At 39.6% G+C, this 25,873-nt stretch overlaps 1 protein-coding gene across 7 annotated transcripts in view; it reads left to right on the top strand.

Annotated features, from left to right (window-relative positions):
- The window catches only part of LOC136345605 (paired box protein Pax-6-like), a 66,711-nt gene that overhangs the window by 21,726 nt on the left and 19,112 nt on the right, over positions 1-25,873 (top strand). For 4 of the 7 annotated variants that reach the window (XM_066294092.1, XM_066294093.1, XM_066294091.1 and 1 more), the window contains exons 3-5: positions 3,448-3,613; positions 3,719-3,899; positions 23,930-24,161. In XM_066294092.1, the coding sequence (XP_066150189.1) occupies positions 3,448-3,613; positions 3,719-3,899; positions 23,930-24,161 (579 nt within the window). Of the gene's footprint in view, positions 1-1,758; positions 3,614-3,718; positions 3,900-23,929; positions 24,162-25,873 lie in introns of all 7 variants that reach the window. The other 3 variants (XM_066294096.1, XM_066294095.1, XM_066294097.1) reach the window with 2 other exon arrangements.

Below are 25,873 nucleotides of genomic sequence, written 5' to 3'. Positions count from 1 at the left end.
TTCTTTTGCGTTCAATTGCTTCAAACACTTGCTTAAAGTATAAAACAGATTAGCACGAAAAAAACAGGTAAAGGGTTGTGACTAAATTCGAGGAGAGCCCGACACATCAGGAACAAGAGGAAATGGAGCATTGATCATATAAAATAAAACATGAATCTTAAACGAGAAAGGAGTTAGAACTAGAGCGAAACAGAACATCAATATAAACTGTGATGAAAAGAAATGGTGAAGAGGGGTAAAGAGGAATTAGGCAAATGAATTGAACCAATGAAAGAGAAATAGGAGTATTTCCGGAAACAGACGTTCACTATATGACAAAAATATAAAAGCGAAAACATGGTGGGGAAAAATGAAGTGCCGCTGGATAGAAAAAAGGGCAAATGAGGGAACCAAACAAGGAGATGTGGAGAGAAAAGCGAAATCGCATAGATAAAGGTGATAAATAAGGGATATTGTAAAAACGCAGAAATAAAACGAAATGAGGAAAAGAGGGGATGATTCATATACAGAGATGCGAAGAATAAATACATAACTCGAGTGCTAAGATTGGATTTAAATTTGAGCAAAAACACATTTTCTTGGCTTGCAAATATGATCTTCTGATACTCGGTTTTATCCTTTTTGATCGTCGGGGTGCTACATTAAGGGGAAGAATGAGTAGCATTACTTCTTTGCAGGAGTGGTAGGTATTTTTTAACCTCATTTGCATCTATTTTACCAATATATATGAACGATATTCCACCCAAAACACAATTTCTATATTAAGGGCTAATTTCCCTCATTCCCTATGGCCTTCCCTCTCACTTTCGAGGATCAAAATAGGGGTATTACAAGGGATAAAGACACCCGACAAACCAAACAGTATCTAACTGAGCTTACAACTGACTAACAAAAGTAAAAGTTTCTCTAATCACAATTCGTTACGCTTTTCAAGGAGAGAGAGCCGCCGACAATGGATGAGGGTCGTATTTGACGGCTCTATTTGTGCCCCTGTTTATTTGTGTGGTTTCGAAATATTCCGATGTTGACAGATGCGATCTACTTCACTTTGGGCCTTAAAAGGTGGTAAACATTCCGGTTTGCTACCAGGCAATTTCATCTATAATGAGACCAAAGAATATTCTAAAGTTTATTGTTAGAATCGTAGATGTACAAAGTGATTTTTTAGTTGACCGACGAAGTGCGGCAGATGAAAGATGAGGTCGTTTTAGGGAAAAAACTTCACATAAACATATATCCGATTTGAATGATTTAAGGATTTCGAGAATTGCAATAATTGAACTGGTAATGTCGGACCAGTTTTTTGGCCACCGCGCTCTCCCGACTTGAATCCTTCGGATTTCTATTTATAGGCTCATATGAAACAAATTGTGTACCAAAAGACAATTAACGCAAGAGAATAGCGGTTAGACAGAATATAGATTGCTGCTGCTGATTCAAGAAATCGCCGAGATATGTTGATTCGTGTGAAAAATTCATTATTTCCTCGTTATGAAGCATATATTCTTGCAGAGGACATTCTCAGCAACTGCTATGACAAGTTTGGCTTTAATTGCCTCATTTGCATAATTTTAGTGGGTAATAGGCAGAAAATTTTGAATTCCTCCAAATCCTTAAATAATTTAAGTCGGACATATGCCCGGACGAAGTTTGTTTCTTGAAATTACCTCACCTTTCATCTGTCTCACTTCGTCTTGTTGCGAGCTAGAAAATCACGTTGTTTGTAGCTTCACGAGTGAATTTGTGTGTCTTTTTCAGGTAATTCAAGATGCCCAAACACATCTTGATGCCTGATGAGGTAAATAAACGAGGATTCATGTGTTCGGTGCCTTGGTCAAATTCATTTTTGCTTACTTAATTTTAAAGTTATGCAGGAGTTGAGTGTCGTAGTTTGAAGAACCGAGAGGCTACATAGCCGTGCTCAAATGTACGTTGTTCATATCGTCACCACGGAATTAAAGTGTTCTACGTCAAAAGGACATAAGGACAAGGTACAAACTGAGACATTTAAATCGGTGCTCATAAATTTTTGTATGCGCCAAAAATAAACCGAGAAATTCTTAGCTCATATTTGAAGTTACATATCTCAGAAAATTAGAGAGGCGTCTGAATACGGTAAACACATTCAGATAGATGTATCTCTGGGCTGTTCTAGGGGGCTACTCGAATCTCCATGTCTTGTGCGAAAAAGTGCTACAGGGCCGGCACAAATACCATGCTCTTTTGGCATAATTTCACGTATGTAAAAATTTCCGAAAAAAATTCTCAGGCCGAATCTCTGTACGCATGCATTCGGAGGACTAGTTTGGTCATTTTCGGCATCATATACCGGGTAGAACCGTTTTACCTGAAATCTCACTTTTTTTAATATCTCATGCACTACGAGTAGGCAAAGTTCCTTTCCTCAAGCGAATGAAGCGGACTTTTGGCAATCTGCCTCCGAGCTAGAAACGAATAGAAAATAAACTGGGCATACGAATACGTTCATCGGTGGTGCCAACTTAAAAATTCAGATTATTGAAAATTCTGTAGAATTCCTCGATCGATGGAGATATGAGGAAGGGCAGAACAAGATCTCAAAACATGAGCACCATTTCTGATCTTGACGCCTAATTATGAAATATTTCATGTGCTCATCGGAAATAGCATTAGTCCTCCGCGGACTCACAACATATGGCTTCGCCAATGTTACTTTCCTGTGCACAGGGAGTTTTCTCGGTCTGATCTGTAACTTCAAGACGCACTTTCCTATCGTATTTAAAGAAAAATTGTTCCTATAAGCGAGTGGCCGGAACCGCTTAGATATCGAGATTTTAGTACCCCCCATTCCCCTATAAGAGCCCCCTATGTGGCAACCCCTGCGCAGACTTACGGCTACAGCATTTCTCTTTAACTAGAAGGGAAAAGTGCTGTATGGACAACTGCGTCGGTACACCGAATTTTAGTAAAATACCTTGCGCCATTTTGAAAATACCAAGAAAAATACTTTATCATTCCTAATATTTAACCCTCTGCCTCTCTGAAATGACCAATTTTAGGGCATAAGTTTACATGACATTTTCGTCTTAGACCAATCCAGATAATCGGCTCCGTGAATATCGGAACGCCCTTAGGGACCACCCTGTAGAACACTTGAATTCATTGATGACATTCTGGGAATGTTGAGCCTCGCAAAAATGAATGTGGGCCTCGAAATGTAGACCAAGACATGTGAATCCCCGTTATCGAGCGAGGTAGTCAGTTGACGACATCTCATCTTTTAGCTTGTTATTACACCGATGATAACATGTGCACAGTTACATGTTTATTGTATATTAATCGTGTTCTCTGTGTGTGGTTCGGGGGTGCAGGTGAATTAAATCGCGCATTTATCTGGTTTAATTTACCTTAAACCCGACCGGAACCACACACCCCGGAACAAAAGCCTAACGATGTGACTGTGGACAGGCCATAGCGGTGTGAACCAGCTAGGGGGTGTGTTCGTCAGCGGACGTCCCCTGCCCGATTCCACCAGGCAGAAAATCGTGGAACTGGCCCATTCGGGAGCAAGGCCCTGCGATATCTCCAGGATCCTCCAAGTCTCCAACGGATGCGTGTCCAAGATACTTGGCAGGTATATTTGGTTGATGTAGGCTGTGCTTGTACCTTTTGTCCGTGATCTTTTACTTCTCCCATGCCAGTGTCGTTGATCTCTGATTGCCTCCCGTTTCTTCCTCAGGTATTACGAGACGGGGTCCATCAGACCTCGGGCGATCGGGGGCTCCAAGCCGCGCGTAGCCACCGCCGAAGTCGTCTCGAAGATCTCCTCCTACAAGAGGGAGTGTCCCTCCATATTCGCATGGGAGATCAGGGATCGATTGCTGCAGGACGGAGTCTGCACCAACGACAACATTCCGAGCGTAAGTTTATATTTCCATAGTAATCCCAGATTTATTAATCGAATGTGTAGCGTTTGCATGTGATATTGCACACGTGTTCCGGCAATATAATCTGAAAAGCAGCTTTAAACTGTAGGTTTTATTATTGCTTTTTAAATTTCCAAATTTTTCCGAACCAGTGGATAACTGGATTGACGGAGGGGTGTTACGTTAGATATCGCCCAGCGTTTTAATGTGCAATAATCTGCTTTAGCCGCGTGTCTGACACGCGCCCAGTATATTGCCGTCCTCTCAACCAAAAAACTTATTACGTTATTAGATGCGAAGATTAAAGTCGCCTTTTAATATTAAATGCCCCTTTATGAAGCTGCAGAATGCCAGAAAGGACCGGTGAAGTGTTTTCATCGGGAAAAAATTGGTTGAGGAGGCAGAGTCGCTCACGCACGAAGAATGGTTCAGTTAACAGTTCATCGTCGGCTAATCTCGCTCAAATTCGTTCGGCTTAATTTTTTTAAGAGAGAAAAATAACACAAAAAAGTTTAAAGTTCTTGTTTCCACAATTTCCAAATTCACCCACTTCGTGGAGCATCGGTGGGGGGGGGTATAAGAGGAGCGGAGGGATGGTTTCTTTAGAACGTCCCGATGTGCTCAATTGATTGCATCCCCCGTTTCAGGTTAGTTTAGGTTAGTTCAGGTCAATATTTGAAAACAAATTCTTTCGTGGGTTATTTTCTTCACATTTTCCACGCCATTGAGCCTTGCAGTGAAGTTATTGAGTCTCGATGATGGTCTACTTCCTCTGTCAAGTAATGTAGCGAATCGCGTCCGTATTGTTCGCTGTATTAGGAGTACGTGTACGTGCTTAATTGCGCCAAAAGTTAACCTTCAGAGCCGTGTTCCGGTTCTTCTGAGCAAAACCTCTAAGTAAACGGGCACGTCGGGCTCGTAGTTTGAGAATGTTGTGACAGACGCTTGCACATATTACATACCTGAGCTCGTGACTAATCGAGCCTCGGTGATGCGTCACCTCTAGTGCACATAAATTGCAAGCAACGAGGGGCGTTAAGCTCACATTTTCAGTATTTTAAGGATATATATATAGGTGCTTAGCTAGATAAAGGAATCTTCTAGAATCTTTCATCTTGGAGTTATGAGCTTTGGAACGTGGCTAAACCCTGGGGTAGATTTATTAAGCCTCGGTAAAGCTCTACTTCCCGTACCCATAACTTGGAAGTAGAGTGCCGAATTGGATTCATATTTTCAGTATTTTAAGAAATGTGGACTCTTATACGCTTAGCCATTCTAAAAAGGAATTTTCTGAAACGTTTAATTAGAGAGTTCCAATTCTCGAAACTAAATTGAGCGAATGAGTAGACCAATTAAGTCTCAGAGAACTTCAACTTCTGTTGCACATAACTTGCAAGCAAATTGCGGAATTAAGTTCATTGCGAGCATTTCAAGGTTATATATAGATGCTTAGCCGTACCACAAGGGAGCCTTGGAGAGGCTCTCATTTCGGAGTTAGAAGCGTTTAAACTTGGATGAACCCGCCAGTAGACTTGATGAGTGTCGGTGATGCTCTATTTTGTCTGCTCATATCTTCCAACTGTAGGGGCGAATTGGGCTGATGTCTTCGGAACTTAAAGCGCCCATATAGATGCGTACTTGCTCCAGAAATGAACTTTCTGGAACGATTAATTGGGTACTTACCAATTTTGAAACTCAATCGAGCCGTTGAGTAGAATAATTCAGTCTGGGATAAGCTTTACTCATTCTGCACATAGCTTTCAAGCAAAAGAGGGAATTAAGCTGATATTTCCAGTATGTCAAGGATGCTAAGCTTTACGATCGCAAGCTCGTGTTGACTTATCCGGTTATACAAGGTGATCCAGTGCAAAGAATTTAGGGGCGTACTTTCGAAGTCAAAATAAGATTTTTTTTGTCTACAATCGTGAGATCCCAAATGCTTAATTTTCGACATACAGGGGGTTCAAAAGTCATCATCAATATTCATAATAAACTATGACGGCGTAGTTTGACAATTCCACACGTTTTGTGTCAAAATTGTTTACAATTTGGATTAGCAGAAAGTTAGCAAGTTTTTTTCTGGTTTTTAAAATTTCAAAGTTGTTTCGATCGCATTGTGGTAAAGTTTCAATAAATTTGACTATTTTTTATTATGCTTTCTTGTGATATGTTTTCTGCCATCATCGTTGCTAAGAATGTTAGATTTCAACAAATTTGACTCAAAGCGCGTGTGAGTGCCAAACTACATACACGCTGTATATCGAAAACTGAGCATTTGCGGACCTACTTTTCGAGGACAGGAAGTCTTATTTTGACCTTAACAATGCGCTCTTGAATTCTTTGTACTGAATTTCGAATCACCCTGTTTATATTAAAAGCAGTATTTCTTAATACATGTTTCAAGCATCTACTTCGCTTATAGAATATCTACTGCACTAATAAAATATTTACTGCACTTATGTAGTAGTGCTCTGTAGTAAATGCTTCACATATCGCAGTCGATACATCAAGCACTACCAAGTACTACTTTATATGATATGACCCAAGTAATGCGACTAATTCGGCTCATGTAACGGTACATGACGTAAGTGCTAAACTGTACCGCAAAGAAACCTTGTGTAAAGTTTTCTTCTCAAAATAGCGTGGTTTTAAAGCCTTAAATATACTACTTATTATAAATGTTGTATTACCTAAAAACAATGCGCGTGTTTTAATAGAACTTTGTGCATTAAAAATGTTGACAATTCCATACAAAATAAATGAGGTAACCTGTGGCTGAACCGGAGCCCAAAAAGTCTTTAAAATTCGAATAATGTGTGTAATCATCATGTGAATTTACGTCTCCAGAAATTCGTCTATCTCAGACAACTTAAATTGCATTTCGTAGCTCTGTTAAAGTATGCCATGACTCCTCCAATGTAGTCACTCTTCTTCCTGTCAAGTCTCATACATGTTCAATGGGGGAAAGATCAGGAGAGCGTGGAGGCCGAGCAAGCACATTAACATTGCAACGTTATGGGTACACGAGCTATAGTTATACGAGCAATGCCGTTTGAAAAATCACGTTTCCAATACTTTAAACGTATAATGTAGCTATTGGTTATAACATTTTTTTTATATAACGCATAGCGTTATATGTAAAATTTTATCAATTTACTATTAGTAAAGGGTGAGCCATTAATTGTTTTTTTTTAGTTACTATTAAAATTACATCATTGAATATTTTTTAACAATTGTTGCTTTAGTCCATAAATTTCACCTTTCGATTATTTATTGAAAAAGATTTCTGTTAAATGACCGTCGCGGCTGGCTTGACGTTCTTTACGAAATTTCTTACATCCGGCGCTGACGGCCATTTATTTGTTTCTTTTTGAGCTGACCTTTTAAACTGTATAAGAAACTTTATAAAGAAAGTTCCTGAAACTGGCATGTTTGTGGATAACAAAACATATCCACGGGCGCGTCCATTGTGCACGGCTGAAAAAATTGTTGCTATTGCCCAAAGTGCCCGTGAGGCCCCAAGAGCCTTAAAGATTGTAGACTTCCGATTTCCGAAAATCCACACGTAATCGTAGAGAAGCCAATGCATCTTGAAAAAGTGACTTTTTAAATTGAGGGCATCGTTGGTCCCTACTTCTTTCAACATACTGTAAGTAAAGTGCGCTGCACAGACATGATAATTGATTTTCTGTCGCCGCAATTAGACGGTTCGGACTTGAATGAGGTTTGGTCCCGGCAGGATGGAGCAATGTGTCAAACAGGTGGAGAAATAATCGATCTTTTGCATACCAAACGCGATAACCGTGTCATCAGTCGGTTTGTAGACATTAGTTGGCCATCGTGCAGCTGCGATTTGACCCCACTGGACTACTTTTCGTGGGGATACGTTAAGGATCGTTGTTACAGCGACGATCTCCCAACAATTAACGCACTTAACGGAAACATTAATCGAGTTTTTCATAAAATAGAACCGCAAACTATCGAGAACGTACTGCGAAATTGGGTGAAAAGAATGGGCTGCTGTCAAGCCAGCGGCGGCGGTCATTTAACTGAAATCGTTTTCCGCAAATAATCAGAAGGTGTACTTTATGAAATTATATAAAATATATATTAAAAAGCAGCAATTGTTTAAAAATGTTCAACGATGTGGTTTTAATAGCAACTTCAAAAAACAAGGATAAATGGCCCACCCTTTACAACTAAATACATACGTATACCAATTTTGGTTGAATTTGACGCGTTAATTCTAGGTGTTGCAATTTTTATGATAAGTAGCACATGAGCTCTAGTAAAGAATTTGGTCTTTCCATAATCAACATAATAAAACGAAAAATAAAACAGGGGCGTCGCGATGGGAGAGAGTCCTTTTTTTCAGTAGTTGAATTTATTTTAAGAACCTTATTTGCTGCATAAATGTACCTCTAACTGCGCTGCAACCGTTTTATAACAGTAATTCAACGATTTTATAATTAAGTACTGGAATTACAAAGCAGCTCTGATGGTTGCGCAGGACGACTACAACTCCTGAAGATTTTAAATTTGCTCATTTTGACCTTCGATTTTCGGACGCGGTTTCGTGACGATCCACTGCTTCCTCTGGAACCTGCCTCGATGGTTCGCGGATCTTTGTCCCTGAGCCCGGATCTTGCCGCCATCCCATCACAGAAAGTCGATGCAGTTTCCATCCAAGCCTGCTGATCTCGAAGCGGTGCCAAGAACGATCGATTGTTTTGCCATTTACGAAGTCCGCAAAAGGGCCGTTGTCCTTCAAATGTCATCCAAGAACAAGACCACCTTGCATGGGAATAAAAATTACCAATTGAAATAATGCATATCAAAAGTGAAAAACAAAGTGGAAACGCGCGGAAGGGAGATTGATCGAGCAAGGGTGTAGAGGAGATTTTTTTTGTCGTCGGCACAAAAGATCGAAGGAAAAAGGTCATAATGGGTATCACGGGGTGACACTGAATGGTGGAACCAATAGAGACTTCCCGCTGGTCTTTGTGTGACCTGCAGCATTGACGACATCGACTAATAGAGGTCGGTAGACGTAGAGGCAATCAAGGGTACGGCGATTGTTGAGATTTTAATTTCGAAATGCCGATGTAATCTCGATGAGAACCTTTAGGGTCTCACGAAAGTTCGCGAAGGGTGGCTGAAATCGGACTTTTTTTTTTTTTTTTAATTTGAATTAAACTAGAGTCAACATTGCGTAATTCATAATTATTTGCGCTTGACATTAAACGAGATTAATTAGTCCTTTGTTGCTAAGCTCATTGGAGCAAGAAAAGGAAAAATCCTCCTTTAACGGAGCTTAACACATTCTAGACAATTTAACATTAATGAGGCCAAGCCGCATGAAATCAACAAAAATCGGGGCGAGGTAAAAGGAGAAGTAACCCAAGTATTGGAAATTCTAGAAAATTTACACTGCAACAGCCGTCAGGCATAAGTAATAAGACGGGACGTGGGTTGGTCGGGCGTAACGTGACACGACGCTGTTGACGCGGAAAACTCGATGTAATTCGATCCGGCCTGATCGGATCGGGTCGAAACGAGATGCGATCTTGGGATATGAGATGATGATGACGATTCAGGCGGATGGCATCTTTAACTTGATGAAAGTAGACTCATTAAACCACCCAGGACTTCGGCTGGAGTATCAGCGACGAAAGCCACGAACAAATTTAATTTGTTTGCTGCGAGAGGGTCCTTAAATTCGGACCCTTGGCTGGCTGAGGTACCACAATTTGCGACCCGCAAGTCGAGAATCTTTTAGAATATGAGAGAAGACCAGTTAAAAGGCTTTTTTTCGAACGTGGCCGAAATTTATCAAAAAAATTACCGACTTCCTCCACCTCTGACGTGGATAATTTGAGTTGGTGTTTATGAATAAACTTCATTTAGTCGCGCCTCCATTTCCACGAACACCCTCGTTGGTACGAACTACCTTCAATTTTTTGCGTTCACCCACTATCGCGACCGGGCTCTACCAAAGTGCGAGGAGAGGCGCAGAAGTACACGACCTGACATATAGATGGCGATTTTTTGTTAAATGTTACAAAAACTTAACCTTAAAAAGCCCATGACTGAAGTTCAAAGGTGGTACGTTGATTTGCGTTTGTTTTGGAACCGTTTTTAGTGAACGCCTTTAGAGATTTTGTTAATATGGAAAAAATTGCTCATTGATACGTGAGTGATTTGAAAAGCCTTAGTCCGTCCAACATCAAAGCGGAATTAGGTTCTACGCTGGAGGAATCTGGTCCTTCGTTAGCAGCTGTAAAATATTGGGTGGCAGAGTGTAAACGCGATCGTACGAACTGCCAAGACAAACTCCGCAGCGGTCAACCCAATGACACTCCAGATTTGACCATTTCAGAAATTGTAAAAATTCACGACACTTTACTGGAAAGTTAAAAAGTGCTGTTCAGCAAATTCCGCAGGAATCAATCCGAGTTTTTGCATCGATTCGTAACAATGGATGGAACATGGGTCCGTCATTCCACATTGAGGACGACAAAGCAGCTAAAATAATGGACTCAAAGGGGAGTATCGCCTCCAAAGGAGGCGAAAACCATTCCATTTGCGAGACAGGTGATGGCGGCAGTTTTTTCTTGGATGCACGTGGGTAAATTTTTTTTTACTATCTCCCTAAAGAAAAAACAATAAACGGAGAATATTAAACAAATTCGTTGCAACGCTTGAGCGACAAAATTGAGAAAAAGTTTTTGCCGAAAAAAAATGTTTTGTTTCTTCACGATAACGGACCAATTCACTCTTGCGTCATCGCAATAGCTAAAATCGTGGTTTCGAAGTTTTTCCTCGTCCACCTTATTCGCCGGACTTAACCCCCTCAGATTATTTTCTATTTCCAAATTTGAAAAAATGGCTGGGCGAAGACAGATTTAACAAAATTGAAGAGATAGAGGAGGAGGTTGATGCCTGTTTTGAAAAATTCAAAGCTTTTTACCATAAAAACCTTTAACCATATAATCATAAAAGGGGTGTAGGAGAGACAAGCGAGTCGACCTCAAAGAAAACTATGTTGAGACCTAATGTAACATTTTCCAAATGTTTTTCCTTTAAGTGCTAAATCGGATACTTCTGAAGCTATCCTAGCGTGTACCAACCATTAAGGCGAAAAAGTAAATAAATGCTCTTTTTCGATGTAAAAAAAGCTTTTCTAAGAAAAATAATATTTTCATTCGATTCCTAAACAATCCGATTTTTATACAATAAAATTTCTATTCGGAGAGCGAACTGCACAGTGGGATGAATAACGATCATCAAGGCAAAATACGTTTCTTCTTTAGTTGTAAACAAGTTGAAATTTACGCTAATTGTAACTCCTACATAATTAAAAAAATACATTTGCAGTTTATTTTTAAAAGACAAAATATGTAGGCTTTGGCATTAAATAACTAAATGTGGGACCCCTACAATATACTCCAAAGATGGAACTCCCCAAGGCATTTGTTAGGGCGTTAGCCAAAAATGAATCGAAATTCGAATGCTGAGAACGGATAATCACATTCAGACCCTTGATTGATAGGTGATGAGGTATAGCATTTTTAGTATCAGTCGAAAACCTCGCCTATGTACATATATAAGGAATGATAAAAAAAATATGACGATGCAAAATGAATCGGCTTCCTCCACTATCTGGTGACGGGGCCCTGTATATTTCGGATTTCTAAGCCAGCGGACCAAAACTAATATTGCTTTGGTCTGGGTTGTGAAACAATGAATATTTGAAATGCGCCGCCTCTCTGAACAATTGGCCAACTGAAACCAGGGGCGCGGACGAAGGGCGTTGAAAATTGAATTTCTGTTGTCCATTTGTGGTGTAACATAGTTAAATTAAGTCATTTATAGTTTTATTTGCATGTTTTTCATAGGATTAATTGTATCATTATGAGCGTGTTGATTTGGTAAGAACGGCTGTCGAAAGACCAATTGGTTTGAAGACCATTGGGAAAATAGAGCAAATGTGATCTCTTGCAGAGGCGAGTAGAGATTTTAAAAATAAGGATTTACATGTGCAGGGTCAACGCCTCGTTTTGAATATTTACGACTGTTTCAAGAAAGAAAACAAGAATCAGTTACTCAAAAGTATTGTAACAAGAAAAAGCGAAATGACTAAATTAACTTTGTCGAAAATTTATCGGGGTATTAAGGAAGGCAATTCCGAAAGGAAAACAAAGGGGCTTTTAAAATTTAAACAAATCGACGAAAGGCGGTAAAGATGTTAATTATCCGTCATTTTTATTAAACAAATACGGTACGTACACTAGAAAGCATTCGAGGAAAGCTGAAAGACTGCCCACATTATAATTATAATTGCTTAGCAACATTATGAGGCATTATGGTGGTCTGCGGCTTTGCATTTAAAAAAATTTATATAAATGGAATGATGGTAATGAAGTCACAACGAATAGTTGATGTGCGGGGGGAATATTTACGTAAAATTAGGGAATATCTACAGTTAGGAAGATGTAAAGTTTATTTACATGAAACGAGGTTCGACATTCACGACGTGATTAAATATGGTTGAGTAAATAATTTAAAAAAATAGTAGTTTAGGTACTCCATGTTCGGGAGGCAAACGAATTATTATTCTGCACGTTGGCAGCGAAAAGGGATTTGTGCCGAAGGGCTTGTTGTTGTCCGGTAAAAATGTAAGCCAGTCCCCTGCTGATTATCACGAAAACACGACTGATCAAATATTCGAAAAATTGATCACCGAATAACTGTCGCCAAACATCCCCCCCCCCCACCTTAGTTATTGTAATGGATAACGCCCCTTATCGTTCCCGGTTACTATACATTCCCCGTCAAGACCCCTAATAATAGCACAAAGGAATAATCAACTTTGCGAGAGACACAAATGTACATATTCCAGAAAAAAAAGACAACAAAAAATTATTACACATAATAAAATCTTTAAATTTCTCTAAACACTCCTAAACTTATTTATTAAAAAAATTCAAAAAAAATAATTTTTATTACGTGGATATACAGGGTGTTTCCTAACTACGTGTAAAAAATTTAAAGACGTAATCCTCGACTGATTTTGAGTCAAAAATGTCTAATAAACATATGTCCGCAAATGCCTTGTTTCCAAGATACAGGGTGTTGACTGAAAGACGTCGAAAGAGGTTTTTAAAGGTTTGGTGGTTGGGAGCTTGGTGGTTTGCAAACCTTTCCATGTAAATGCGCCTCGCTGCCAAACACTCACCATCAGCAAGGCCGTAAACAAAAACCATATTGGCCACTTCTTGATTAGTGTAATTAGACATTTGAAAAATTTTCAAAACTGAGGTATAATCTGATTTTTGGGACACAGAACTAAATTCTTTCACTTTAGAGAGTAAAACACCAAAATAACACTGACTATCTTGTTTATAGTAGTGGAAGTAGCAAAAAAAACTAACAATAAACAAGTTAGTAAATACCACCAAAACTTTAGAAACCTTTAAAGCCTTTTTCAACGTCTTTTAGTCAACACCCTGTATCTTGGAAACAAGGCATTTGCGGACATATGTTTATTAGACATTTTTGACACAAAATCAGTCGAGGATTACTCCTTTAAATTTTTTACACGTAGTTAGGAAACACCCTGTATAATTGAGAACTCCTTTAACATGTTCAGATAAAAGGTTTTTTCGCAGTTTGGAATGGCAATAAAAATACAACACCGCAATTCGCAGCCCGTAAGTCAAGAATCTTTGCGGAAATATGAGGGGAGACCCATTGAACCACACAGGACTTTGGTGCTTGGTTAGCAGTCAGTGTGCTAAATTGAATTCCTTTCGTGCGTACCCGCTCTGGACAATGAAGAAAACTTTCAAGCTCCCAAACTTTCGGTAATGCCTGTTGACATCATCAGCAATTTAAAGGGGACAACCCAGTGATGTTGATCTAATACTTACTCCTAAGTACAAATCTCTTTTAAGGGTCTGAGTCCTTCGGAATGGATTGACCGGTATGTTGACCACATGAGAAAATCACTCTCGTCACCATTTGCGAATTAAGTTCAACAAAATTATTATTAAAGGTTAAATTACCCCTCACGTCACAGGTCCGAGATACACGGGAAAACAGAATACGTAGCAGATTAAAACTGAATTTTGTTAGAATTCACAGCGAATCGAAATTATTGATAGGTTCTTGGTCCTTCCGTGGGAGCAACTCTCTCCGCAATGCTCTCCGAAATGGTCAAAGGCGATTTATTTAGTGACTGTCTGTTTCCTTTGGATTTTCAATCTCCTTTCTTAAAAAAATACGTAGACGATATTGTTACAACCGAACAAGCCCTTCACACTTTTAACATACGAAATAATTACAATGAAAACCTTCAATTTGTACTGGAAAATAACGTAGATAACCCTTTTTTTATAAAAGACCATCCTAGACGGGTTTCAACTCTGAGAGGTACCTCAATTAGCGTAGCCGAAGGACAATCGTAAGTCCGGTGTGGGCCCTGAAAGCCAGAGTGGAGAAAATATGACATCAATCTTTCGTGTATCGCAACTTAAACAGGGTCAATGAAATTCTAATAAACAGCCCTTGGCTTTTCAAATTAATTAATAAACTTCCCTTTAATACTCCATAAACCCCGTTAACTAATAACTTTTCAAATTTTGAGAGTAATAATACACAAAGGCAGCACGTTCAGGTCACTAATATGAATTTCAGTCGCATATCTTCTCTTTGGGATTGAAGTGCACTCATTTTCAAATGAAATGTATCGCCCAGTTAAGTCCTGCAATTTTGGTAAAATAATGCTTCATAATTAAATGATCAGAATTTCCTTAAAAGAACAATATTAAGTAATCACAGAGTTAACGAGTGACATCGCCTCGTGCAGCCTTGCAAACACATACTCTTCGCGACATGTTTTACAACAAACGATCAACATCCTCCTGGACTATTTCATCTCGTGCTACGTCAACGTGGGGCCGTAGGTCATCGAAATCGTTTGGGGGGCTCGTTAAATTTCGAAAACGGCAACTCGTCGTGTCTCGAGGATGTTCAATAGGTGTCAGGTCCGGTAACCGTGCAGGCCGAGGCAGCATTTCCAATTGTGCTTGTTCCAGGTACCTTCGAGTAGCGTTGGCACTATGCGACCTTGCATTATCACGTTCGAAAATGCCATTTGGTAAAGTCTGCATGAAGGGTACCAATATTGGCATCAAGAATAGAAAAACTCGAAGGTCGATGGCAGAAAAACTTATTTTATGAATAGCTTTTTGCTAGTCTCAACAATAAACTCGCAGTAACTTGTCAAATTATGAAAATTAATCCTGTATAGTTCCTCCTGACTCATCCTGTATAGTGCATTGGCGCGACGCACATTAGATTGAGAACACCACGTGGATTTCACTGGCGATTAAATACTTGACAAAGGGACACCACTACCCTGAAAGACTTCTCCTAGAAATAGCCACTCACAGTAATTTGATAAATAAAAAAGCAGAGGTCGAAGACTTAAGTAACATTTACTCGGGCCTTATTAGAAAATACCAGCACACATATTCCAAGAACAACTTTACGTGCTAAGGACATGGCTCCCCATTTTTCATGGGTCCCTACGAACCAGTGGAATAAATTTTCATCCTTTGCTGCTTTTATAGTCTACTTAGTGTGTCTCGGAGAAGTACGCGTGAATTGGTACCTACCTCGGCTTTAATCTGTTTTTTTTTTTCTTTGTGTGATTTAATTTTGCATAATTTTAACGACCTTAATTAGCAAAAAATCACGTGGGCGTTTGGTTGATGCACCGGTGATCTGGTAACGTCGCGACTCACCTCTAGAAGAGATATTTAGAAGAGAACCAATGAGTACCAGATCAACTTCACTCTGTTGTCCTCGATAAATTGCTTCTGTATTGCACCTTTGATGATGGCAAAAACACCACGGAAAGTTTGGTGGCTTAAGGTTCTTTGTTCATTAGCCAGATCGATTACCTAAGAATCCCTTACATGGGCATCGCCCGGTTTGTTTGCCACTTGAAACTTTCACTACAAGAAGTCACAAGTGGGTTTTATGCCGTAAAGGGATTACGGCTCGATCTAATGGATGATTTAGTGATGACGACGCTTCTGCGAGACAGAAAGCGAGATTATGGCCAATTTAACGGGACTAAAAATTAAATTGACAATGGGAAAATGTATATAAAAATTAACAATTTAATTATTCGTAAATCGCTCATAGTATTTTGATTTTAGGGGAATGTTTCATTCGCCCACTGCTGCTTATGCAAAAGCAAATATCGAGGAGCTCAATGAAGATAATTGTTTTAAGTCGGTTAACAGCACCAATTTGGTGCTTCTCACTGTTCAAATTGCGAGATCTAAGGCGGATGGACCGCTCCTAAACTTTAATTCTGTTATTTTTGAATGTCGCTTGACGCGGGACTTTACCCACATATTGGTTCCCTTCTGCTGATTCTCAGAAAAACTGGATGATTCACTACACCTGAATTGCCGACTAACCCTGTCATAATTTTGTGTGGACGTTTGCTTGCCGACCCTCCGGACTCACCTTCAGCCTTTCTGGACCTCTGCGTTTCGACCTGGAACCACACCTTCAGAGGATTACGAGAGGAGATTCGAATGACCTTGATGCAATCCCAGGCCTCGATTTACTAGGGATTTGAAAGTTTCTTCCAAAAACACGAGGATGTTCAAATCATTCTAGTTGTATGCCATTTGAGTCGGTCCGCCCCCTGCCAAAACTTCAAGTTGTTCTTTTTTGGAACTCTTGGGGGGACATCGAGGCTCTGACTCGTCTCTTTGAAGCGACATATTTCGATACTCCGGGTCTAAGTCTCTAAACTTTAGCTGACAATAGTTCTAATGAATCGACTATTTCAGAGTTTGAGGTCCTGAGAATCGCAATCGTTCAACTTCTAAACATCATTGTAAAAGTTCCACCCTGTCAAACAATCACACAATGCCCATTGAAATACAGGGAATGCACTCGCAAGCCACTTGTTGTGGGTATTATATTGCAGTTAATTGCCGGGTCCTTAAATTCATAATGGGTTCGTATGACCGAAATTGCTGCTGGGGTCGAGTAGGTCGGATATACGTTTAGTTAGGTGACGGCTTCCTTACACAATTAAACACTAATCGAATAAAGCGACTCCTTGTGTCAAAACATCCGTTGAGTTGGGGATCTGATTTATGTGCTTCTTCAAGTAGTTTTGATACCTCGAATGACTGAGATTTTGGAGGGTTTAGGGACAGTTTTGTTTGACGACCTAAATCTGAAAATGATAAAAGAGGAACTTTCCCTTATTTAAATAAAGTTCTTAGTTTGTCCTCTCTGGTCACTCTTTGATCTCTCCGTTCGCGGCCATGAATTGATTACCTTCTAGATATTTTATTTTAGCTGGGCGTCAATTTCTAGACAACTACGCCGAACGTTGAGTAGAAACTCCAGCACCACACGCGTGGACTCCCAGACGACCTGATATGAACCCATTTGATTATTCGTTGCGGGGTGACTTGAAGTCGCGGGTTTTTAAAATGGTAGTCCAAAATGAAGAAGATCTGTTAAACGGAACATTTGAACCATTATTAAACGTACGCCGGGTATACTCGGAACGGGTCGCCAATTAATGTTAGGGGAGATTGATGCGTGTAATGCGAAAGACAGTGGCCTTTATTAGCTTCCTACAAACTGATTGGACAAAAAACAGTGAAAATATATGTTTGAGTTTCCCATCATCAACTTTCCCGCTGTGCGAAATTTCGACAGAACACCGCGTTATTGTCCAGGAATATAATTGATGAACGACATTAAAATTGTAAATTGAACGTACAGGGTGTCCCTGAAAGGACTCTACAACGGTCTACCAGGTAGAGTGCAGCTCAAAATAAGTCGATTTACCTAAGCTTGTTTAAACTTAAAATAACAACAACTGTCTTAAATCTCGCTCATTACGACTCGATATGTTTTATGCACTTTAAATGCCATTTTCACGAGAACGGTCGTTTTAGAGGCGCTAGCATGCTATACTTTTTTTAAGTAGAAAAGGTGGGAATAATTTCCTGAAACTCAGAGTGGCATACACCGTGGCACAAAAAAGTTCTGACGTCTTAAATGTATTGAACTTGTGGCGCCCTCTGGAAGATACACCGATATCGTCGATAAGTTTGGATTTGTCATCCCGAGAAATTCCCGAACACAACATTGCGCGAAATTAGTTGGAAATGGTGGAGACCTATTAAACAGAACGTGATTTATTTTTTCACCTTCGACATCCTGTATCTCGGTCATTATCACCTTTGGAACTAAGGCAAGTTTAGTTAAATGGACTTATTTGGAGCTGCACTCTATCTGATGGACCGTTGTACAGACCTTTCAGGGACACCCCGTACCTCCAGAACTTGACTGTTGCGAGCCTGTTTTAATATGTAGTGAAAATTCACCTCTTAAAGTTTGTCTAAACACATAATGAACACCCTGTATAAGAAAAATCTGAGTTAACGAAATCACAGGATTTCCCACACGTGTGACACTTGGGACTGAATGGGGAACGAACGCTTACCCAAATGGCTCGTAAGTGTGCATAGCACGAAAATGGGGTGATGGGCAGCAAACCGTGAACACCGAGTATACGCTGGAGGGTGCATAGATTTGACGCTTGTTTGATGCTAAGAAAGCGAAGCGAGTTCTACCTTCGGTCGACACCCTGACCTTCGCATTTTCATTAACAAGTATTGATCTTTCCTGCTTCTTTGACCCTTGGAAAAGCTCCCTCAATTGCAACAGAAACGTTAGAAGTAACCAGCAATTAAAGCTCCATCGTATAAATCCTAAGTGTTTATAAGAGTCCCTGTAGGTTTAAACTTTCCTTTAGATAGTTCATATTCTAACTTTGAAACTAAATAGATAAAGCCAATGTGAAGAAAACTAGACAAATTCGGATTATGCAGTCTGCTCTTTGTAGATGTGAATGAAATCCTTAAGACTGGCTGAGCGTGAAGTATCGAAACTTGGAGCATTGAGAACTGGCACTGGAGAAACTTATTGCATGAATTCAAGATACTTGACAGAGCTGTGGTTTTACTCTCATGTAGTTGGTTAGTGATGGCATACTTGGCTTATTTTCATAATCGAATACCTTTAACTTGAACATTTTCAATAACGAATTAAGGTGTCCAATTTTATATTGGACTAGGACAGATCATTTAGGATTGTTGATAAGTAGAAGGACAATTAGCCGAAAAAATCTCAAGTAACTTGCTCGAGAATCGTTAACAAACATGAGTTTCACTGAAACATTTCTGAAAACGTAGAAGTCATTAACAAAATCAATCGACACCAAATTGTTAAAAATTAAAGAAAAATCTCTATTTTGTCTATTTAAGCTCTGATTTACCACCGCTATTCTAACTACATATGACTCATATTGAATGTCAACCCCCTGCGTAGCATATCGCTTTCCTTCTCTGGTACACGCTCTTCAAAGAATACAGAGGATATATGTTGGTGTCCATTGCACTCAGGACCTATTTTCCTACTTAGGGTCGCAGGACAAGTGTTGCAGCGTATGTCTTTGCTTAAGATCGTGCAATAAACAAAGATGATGTGAGGTAGGTGGCGCTGAATACGATTGGGTGACATCGGCACAGTGGTGGTAAATGAGAGTTTTAACCGTAAAATTAGCATATACATAGATCTCTAACCCAGCTTTACAACGGTGGACAGTTTCGGCTACTTTTCAGTATTTTTCAAGGCAGAAAATCGGAACCTTCCGAGGAATATCAATTATTTATAAGATGATAAAACGTTAATTAATTTCCACATTCTCCATATGTCGTTCCCTGGTTTCCTATCGAATAGTGGAGTTTATCTAATGGAAATTTGATGTTGTATCATAAGCTGATGAAACGTTTATTAAATTGGAAACTTCTCGCCCCTCTCTCTCGTGTTAAAGACCTCGGATCGATGACAGCCACCCCTTTCGGTGCGATGCTGATTTTCTTCCTGGATGTTCAGCCAGTTGTTTGCAATATTTTTCCAGAGGGAGTTTTCCAAAAAAAGAAGTTGACAAACCGCGTTGTTTTACTAGCTACCATGACAAATTGTCCAGATTTATGTATGTCCCCTTTTACGGTCGTATTCAGGAGAAATAAATGTTTACGACCTCGATCATAGATAACAATTTTAGGATTGAATCAATTTAATCTTGAACTTGAGTTGCATAAAGAAATTTGTTCTTACCCTGTTAGGGAAGAGACATTGGCTGTCTTCCAAAGAGAAATCCGACCCTACCAGAAGAGAAATAGTCGAAGGCTTCTGAAGACGATATTTTAACCGTGGAAGACCTCAGAACGTTATAATAATGAATCCCAATATTCAAAACATATACGAAATTTCAGGATTTCTACTCAACCAACGCTATATCACCGTGCTCGGCGTGTCTCATCATGTAAGGGATCAGATATAAAGGGATTTTTATGGATAGATTTAGGATCACTGCAAGTTTTGCCAGAAGGAACTACTAAAACAAAGAAGTGTGTATCATAAGACATTGAAGTGTGAACTCCAATTTTTTTACCATCAATTCGCAATCGTTGAGATCGGGGAGGACAGGAAACAGCTGAGGCAGGTGGATTGGAATTTGTTATTTATGGATGGAAATAATATTGATGTTGACTGGTGCTCCGATGTTTTTTATATGCAAATCTCGTCAATTTTGAGTTGAATATTTGCAGTTTCTATTAAAAAAAAAAAATAATAATAATAATAACACGCGTAGAAAGTAGTTCAGCCTGCAGTTGAGAAATCTATCTCAATGGCTAAAAGAGATGCATGAGGTAAATAACATTAAATAACGAATCTTACAGTGTTCGATTTTGAAATCGGACGAAATGTCTTGCTGTGAACAACTGAAAATAGCTGAAAAGGCATCTCTAATCGTGGTATACGTCACTGGAGCGATTTTGAATCATCATACGCCTTCGCGTCCTGCAGACACAGAGCCCTAAACTTCCCCGGTAAACCCCCTCTCCCTGAACCAGTAATGTCCGTTTCTTTTACTGAAATTTCCGTTGCTGATCACTTGACTTGTAATCTGACCAAATAAATTTACGTAGAAAATTTTGATTATCCGCACATTTCCGTATGTACTTTTAGCAAAACGTTCTCCGCCTATAGTGATTATCGGGTTAGAGACCATGGGAAATTCTAAGTTGAACGAAACGAGGCGTTTGTTCACGCAAAGTAAATCCAGCTGTTGATTTTAGGATATCTATGGAATGATCAATTCGGCAAAGCAACATTTCGACATTCTCATTAATCGATAAGATTATACGATTTTCTCGTTCTTCGTTACAGCGACGCGTTGCGACTTGTTACCGTTTTTTTTTAATGATCCGTATTCCTTAAGATTTCATGCGAGTTGTCCAACAACTTTATGCTTTTGCAGCATTCCTTCGGGGCAACACCTTCGTCGATGAGTTCTTCATCAATTGCATTGTTGTAACAGAAAATGTAGTACTTTAGCATAAAAAGCTATTCTACAAAATACGTTATTCTCCAACCGTTTCTGAGATAGTTTCAACAAAAAAAAAGATTTCCCCTTCTCGATTCAGAGTGAGAACTCCCGTTCATATATTGTTCGGATAAGGTTCCAGGTACCTTTTAGCAACATGACGACTCCTAGAGTTCGTTTGAGAATAGAGAGGAACTATATTTCTCATCTCAATATTAGTTAATTAATTGATTTGAGGCATTCGCGAAAGTTTTACAGAAATTAAAAAAATATATTTTGACTGCCCGCGGAATGAAAATGAGTAACCTTTGTATATGGCAAGTGTTTCCTTCAAGCAACCTTTTCTTGGATCCTTTGGCCCAAAAATGTTTACTTCAATACCTAGAAAACCAGAGCTGATCCAGAAAACTGATTAGCACCGTTGGATTTAGCGCACTAAAATTTGGTTTTCTCTGAGGTGTCCTGCTTGAGGGATGTTGCAACTAGCACAGTGTTATTATACACTCACTTTCTTTCGAACTGCCACATCGGTAATAATAATAATTAAATTTTGTAATTTTGGTAAAACAATGCTCCATAACAGAGTATCAACTGATCAAAGTTTTAATTAAAAAAAAAAATTATTAATTAAAAAGTTATTAATGGATAACATCGTCTAGTAGAGCAACTCAGGCATGTACTCTTCGCGGCGTGCTTTGCGACAAATGATCAATATCCTCCGGGGGTATTCCATTCCATGGTATCTCGAGGTGGTTTCGTAAGACATCCAAATCGTTTGGAGCCCTCGGCAAATTTTGAAGACGGCGAGTCATCATGTCCCAAAGATGTTTGATAGGTGATAGGTCTGGGGACCGTGCAGGCCAAGGCAACATTTCCAGTTGTGCTTATTCCAGGTAACTTCGAGCAATGTTTCTAAACTTTCGAATAATTTAAATGATTAGCACTCTTAGATTTACCGTACTTGAATTGGGTTTTCTCCCAGGGTGTTCGGCTTGACGGAAAAAAAGGGTATTTTGTCCTAGCACCGTGTTGTTACTGATGTGTTTGGATTGAAGCCTTCGCGTCCAGTTTTAGAATAACGCCGTTGAAGACTGGAAATCGATCTACAAGCAGACGTTCTACCTTTAAGTTCTAACAAAGTGATACCTCGTCGAAGTCCCATTCCTCCCCCGTTGCCATTCAATCCCCGAACAATGATTTGCTAATCCTGTCTCTCCCGGAGAACCAAGTTTTCGTAAACTTTCCTAATAAAACCAATATCCTTTCGAACAAAGCACCCCGGCATAATAATCTAATATCAAGCTTTCGCTATCAGTTTTCTGCGGAAAATCGTTTCCATTTTCGTCGCTTCCGCAGCGCCACACCGGTCTTTAATTGAATTAAAAGCTGTTATCAGTTGCGCTTCGCCCAATGCCTGCGTGTAACGCGAGGGAAAGTTTTCAAGGGGTTGCGAAGCGGCGGAGGGTGCCTTCGACGCCGCTTTAAAGTTGATTTGTTTCGCTTCACTGGCTGCGAGATGCTCCAATCAATGCGGTTCGTCCTCGGCCGTACGCAGATAATGTACGAGGATAGTCCCGGAAGTACCCGACCTGATATATAGATGGCGTTTTTTTGTTAAATACTACAAAGACCTAACCTTAAAAAGGTTATGCCTAAAATTTGAGGGTGCTACGTTGATTTGTGTCTGTTTTGAGCGAACGCTCTTAGAGATTTTGTGAACATGAAAAAAATCCTCATCGAAATGTAATTCGATTTTAAAGGTCTTGATTCGTCAAGACCCTTAAAACCGCTTTGACATTGAATTCATTCAATGTCAAAGCGAAGTTAGATTCTACTCTGGGGGAATCTAACTTCGCAATGATACTCCAGATTAGATCACTCCAGAAATTGTGTTGAAATTCCACAAAGCTGTACTGGAAGACCGCCGACTAAAATTGAGCCATTCAATAGACACGATAGGCATTTTTTTGTAATGTACTTGGAATAATAATAATAAAAAAGGAATAATAATGAACGGAGAATATTATACAAATTTACTACATCGTTTGAGCGAAGAGATTAGAAGAAGGCGACGTATTTGGCGAAAAAGAAAGCCTCGTTTCATTAGGACAAGGGACCAGTCCACACTTCTGTCATTGCGATGGCCAAAATCGATAAACTTGTTTCGAACTTTTTCCTCGACCACCCCATTCGCCAGATTTAGACCTCCCAGATTATTTTCCATTTCAAAACTTGGAAAAATGGCTCGGTGGAAAGAGATTTGCCAGTAACGAAGAGGTGGAGTCTGAGGTTGCTGCCAGTTTTGAAACATTCAAAGCTTCTTACTATATACAGGGCGTGGAAGGTAAAAGTAAATCAGTCTTAAAGGAAACTATGTTAAGAGATAACGGAGCATTTTTCAATTTTTCTTCTTAAAGTGTTGAAGGTTTGGCACTTCTGGGACTACCCTCGTATCTGTGGTTGCACACTCAGGAAAAACTTTACGTTAAAAACTCGCTTTTATTTGTTGCAGGTGTCGTCCATCAACAGGGTACTTCGTAATCTGGCGGCGCAAAAGGAGCAGTCGTCGCAAAATCCGCCCTCTTCGGGGGGTACCGACACCGTTTACGATAAATTGAGGCTGCTCAATGGAAATCAGACAAGCTGGAGGCCCACTCCGTGGTACTCCACTGGAAACGCCTTTCCTTTGCAGCCACTCAGTCCTCCTCCAACAATTCTGCCCGACGATACCAACGCGAAGAAGGGTGAGTCTACCGATTTTTAAGACCTAAGGTTTCTTCTGCGGTTCAAAATCAAATACCACGGATTATAAAAGTTAATAGGTTCGAATCCGGACATCGGGGGGCCCAGTCGCCCACACACAAATTAATTTTAATTCCCAAACGCCTTTTTCAAGTTTTAAATTGTGCACTAAACCACAGTGCATATCCTTACAGAGTGAGTCGAGTTTATATCAGAAAAGTCCTATCTGCTTACGTGCAGGTACCTAAACGGAATCTCCATTATATGATAAAAATCTTAACAGCAGCAGGGATCGCGGGGCATATAAGTTTAAACAAAGCAGCTCCCACGTTTACGTTCCCGTTTCTGCCATTTTCCTTTGTGCCCTTCCGTTTGTGTTTTGTTTAAGAGCCCTGGAGGTTGTCTGAGTAATACTGAAACTTCCTAAGTTGAAGTACATTTAAAGCGAGATGTTCCTTGTGGTTGTTATGATCTTGTAATATTCACAGGGATTAATTCTGTAATGGCTTTTGCCTCTGATGCCAGCATGTTATTTGTACATACGTTCTAAAGGCTGCGCTTATCTAAAATTGAAATCAGACCGTCTGTCTCTTTCTTTCGGGTGTTACGCATAATTGACTGGAATTGGCAATTTACTGGGAATGACGAAAGGAAATGCGGACACCCTTAGGAAAAAAATATCAAACGGTTTCGCCCTTTTCCTACGCACAAAATCAGTATCAACACACAAACGATATTAGGCACCCTTTGGCTTTGCCAAATCAAAATCTAGGGCCCTCAATCAATATTTTTCATCGGACGAGTACGAAGTGGGTCGCGATCAGGCTCTACTCACATTTTTGGAATTTTAAATCTCGAAATTTATGTACAAATAAAACCAATAACAGAGCTCTTTGAAAAATACTCACGATGGGATAAGAAAGAATTCGCAAAATCGTTTTCGATACTTTTTGGGCTTGCGGAAATCGATATACACCTGTTTAGAATTCCATCACGCAGCTGCTTTGGTTCGGCCCCTTAAACTAAATTATGAAGAAGTCGTCGGTTCTTCCGAGTGAGGTTTTATTAACTCGATGTTCATTTACCTGGTTCTGTAGCCGATAAGAAATCCCACAACAACTAGAAAATGAATTTTGCGCTTTTCGAACACTGTGAAAAGTGAAGCAAACTTAAATTTTGCTATGAAATTTTAGTGAAGTTTCCATGCAACATGCGTCTTTTCCGCAATTACACAAAAAACCGGTAGTGTTGCGGTGCGGGAACGAACGTCTACAGCGCTTGTAAAAAGTGTTATAACACGTTTATAACTTTTATAAACTTGATATTTTTAAAAAATCTTTAAACACGTACAATTTTATTTAAAAAAAAAAGGCATTTAATGCATTATTTATCAAGTTCAAATTTTCCGCCCCCACGCAGCTACCCCTGCTAAATATTTATTTTAAAATGGAAAGGTGCCCATTGTAGAATACCAAATGAAAGGTAACTTGCTGCGGACGCAACGGCATACTCAGAACTGAAACTGGATCTACAGTTTCCTTAAAAAATGAAATCAGCAGATCCAAAATAAAATAACTCATTGTTATATCGAACAAAATTGAAGATTCTACAGTTGCTCAAATTGGGCTCCGGCAACAATTCGGCAATTACTCAGTCGTTCCTCGAACTCTTCTATGCAATTATCCAGTGTTGCTGCTGTTATAAATTCTAATTC

Source organism: Euwallacea fornicatus, chromosome 20 (genome assembly GCF_040115645.1).
Source record: "Euwallacea fornicatus isolate EFF26 chromosome 20, ASM4011564v1, whole genome shotgun sequence".
Taxonomy (NCBI): Eukaryota; Metazoa; Arthropoda; class Insecta; order Coleoptera; family Curculionidae; genus Euwallacea; species Euwallacea fornicatus.
Note: the sequence above shows the minus strand (reverse complement) of the source record. Positions and strands in the feature narration are given on the sequence as shown.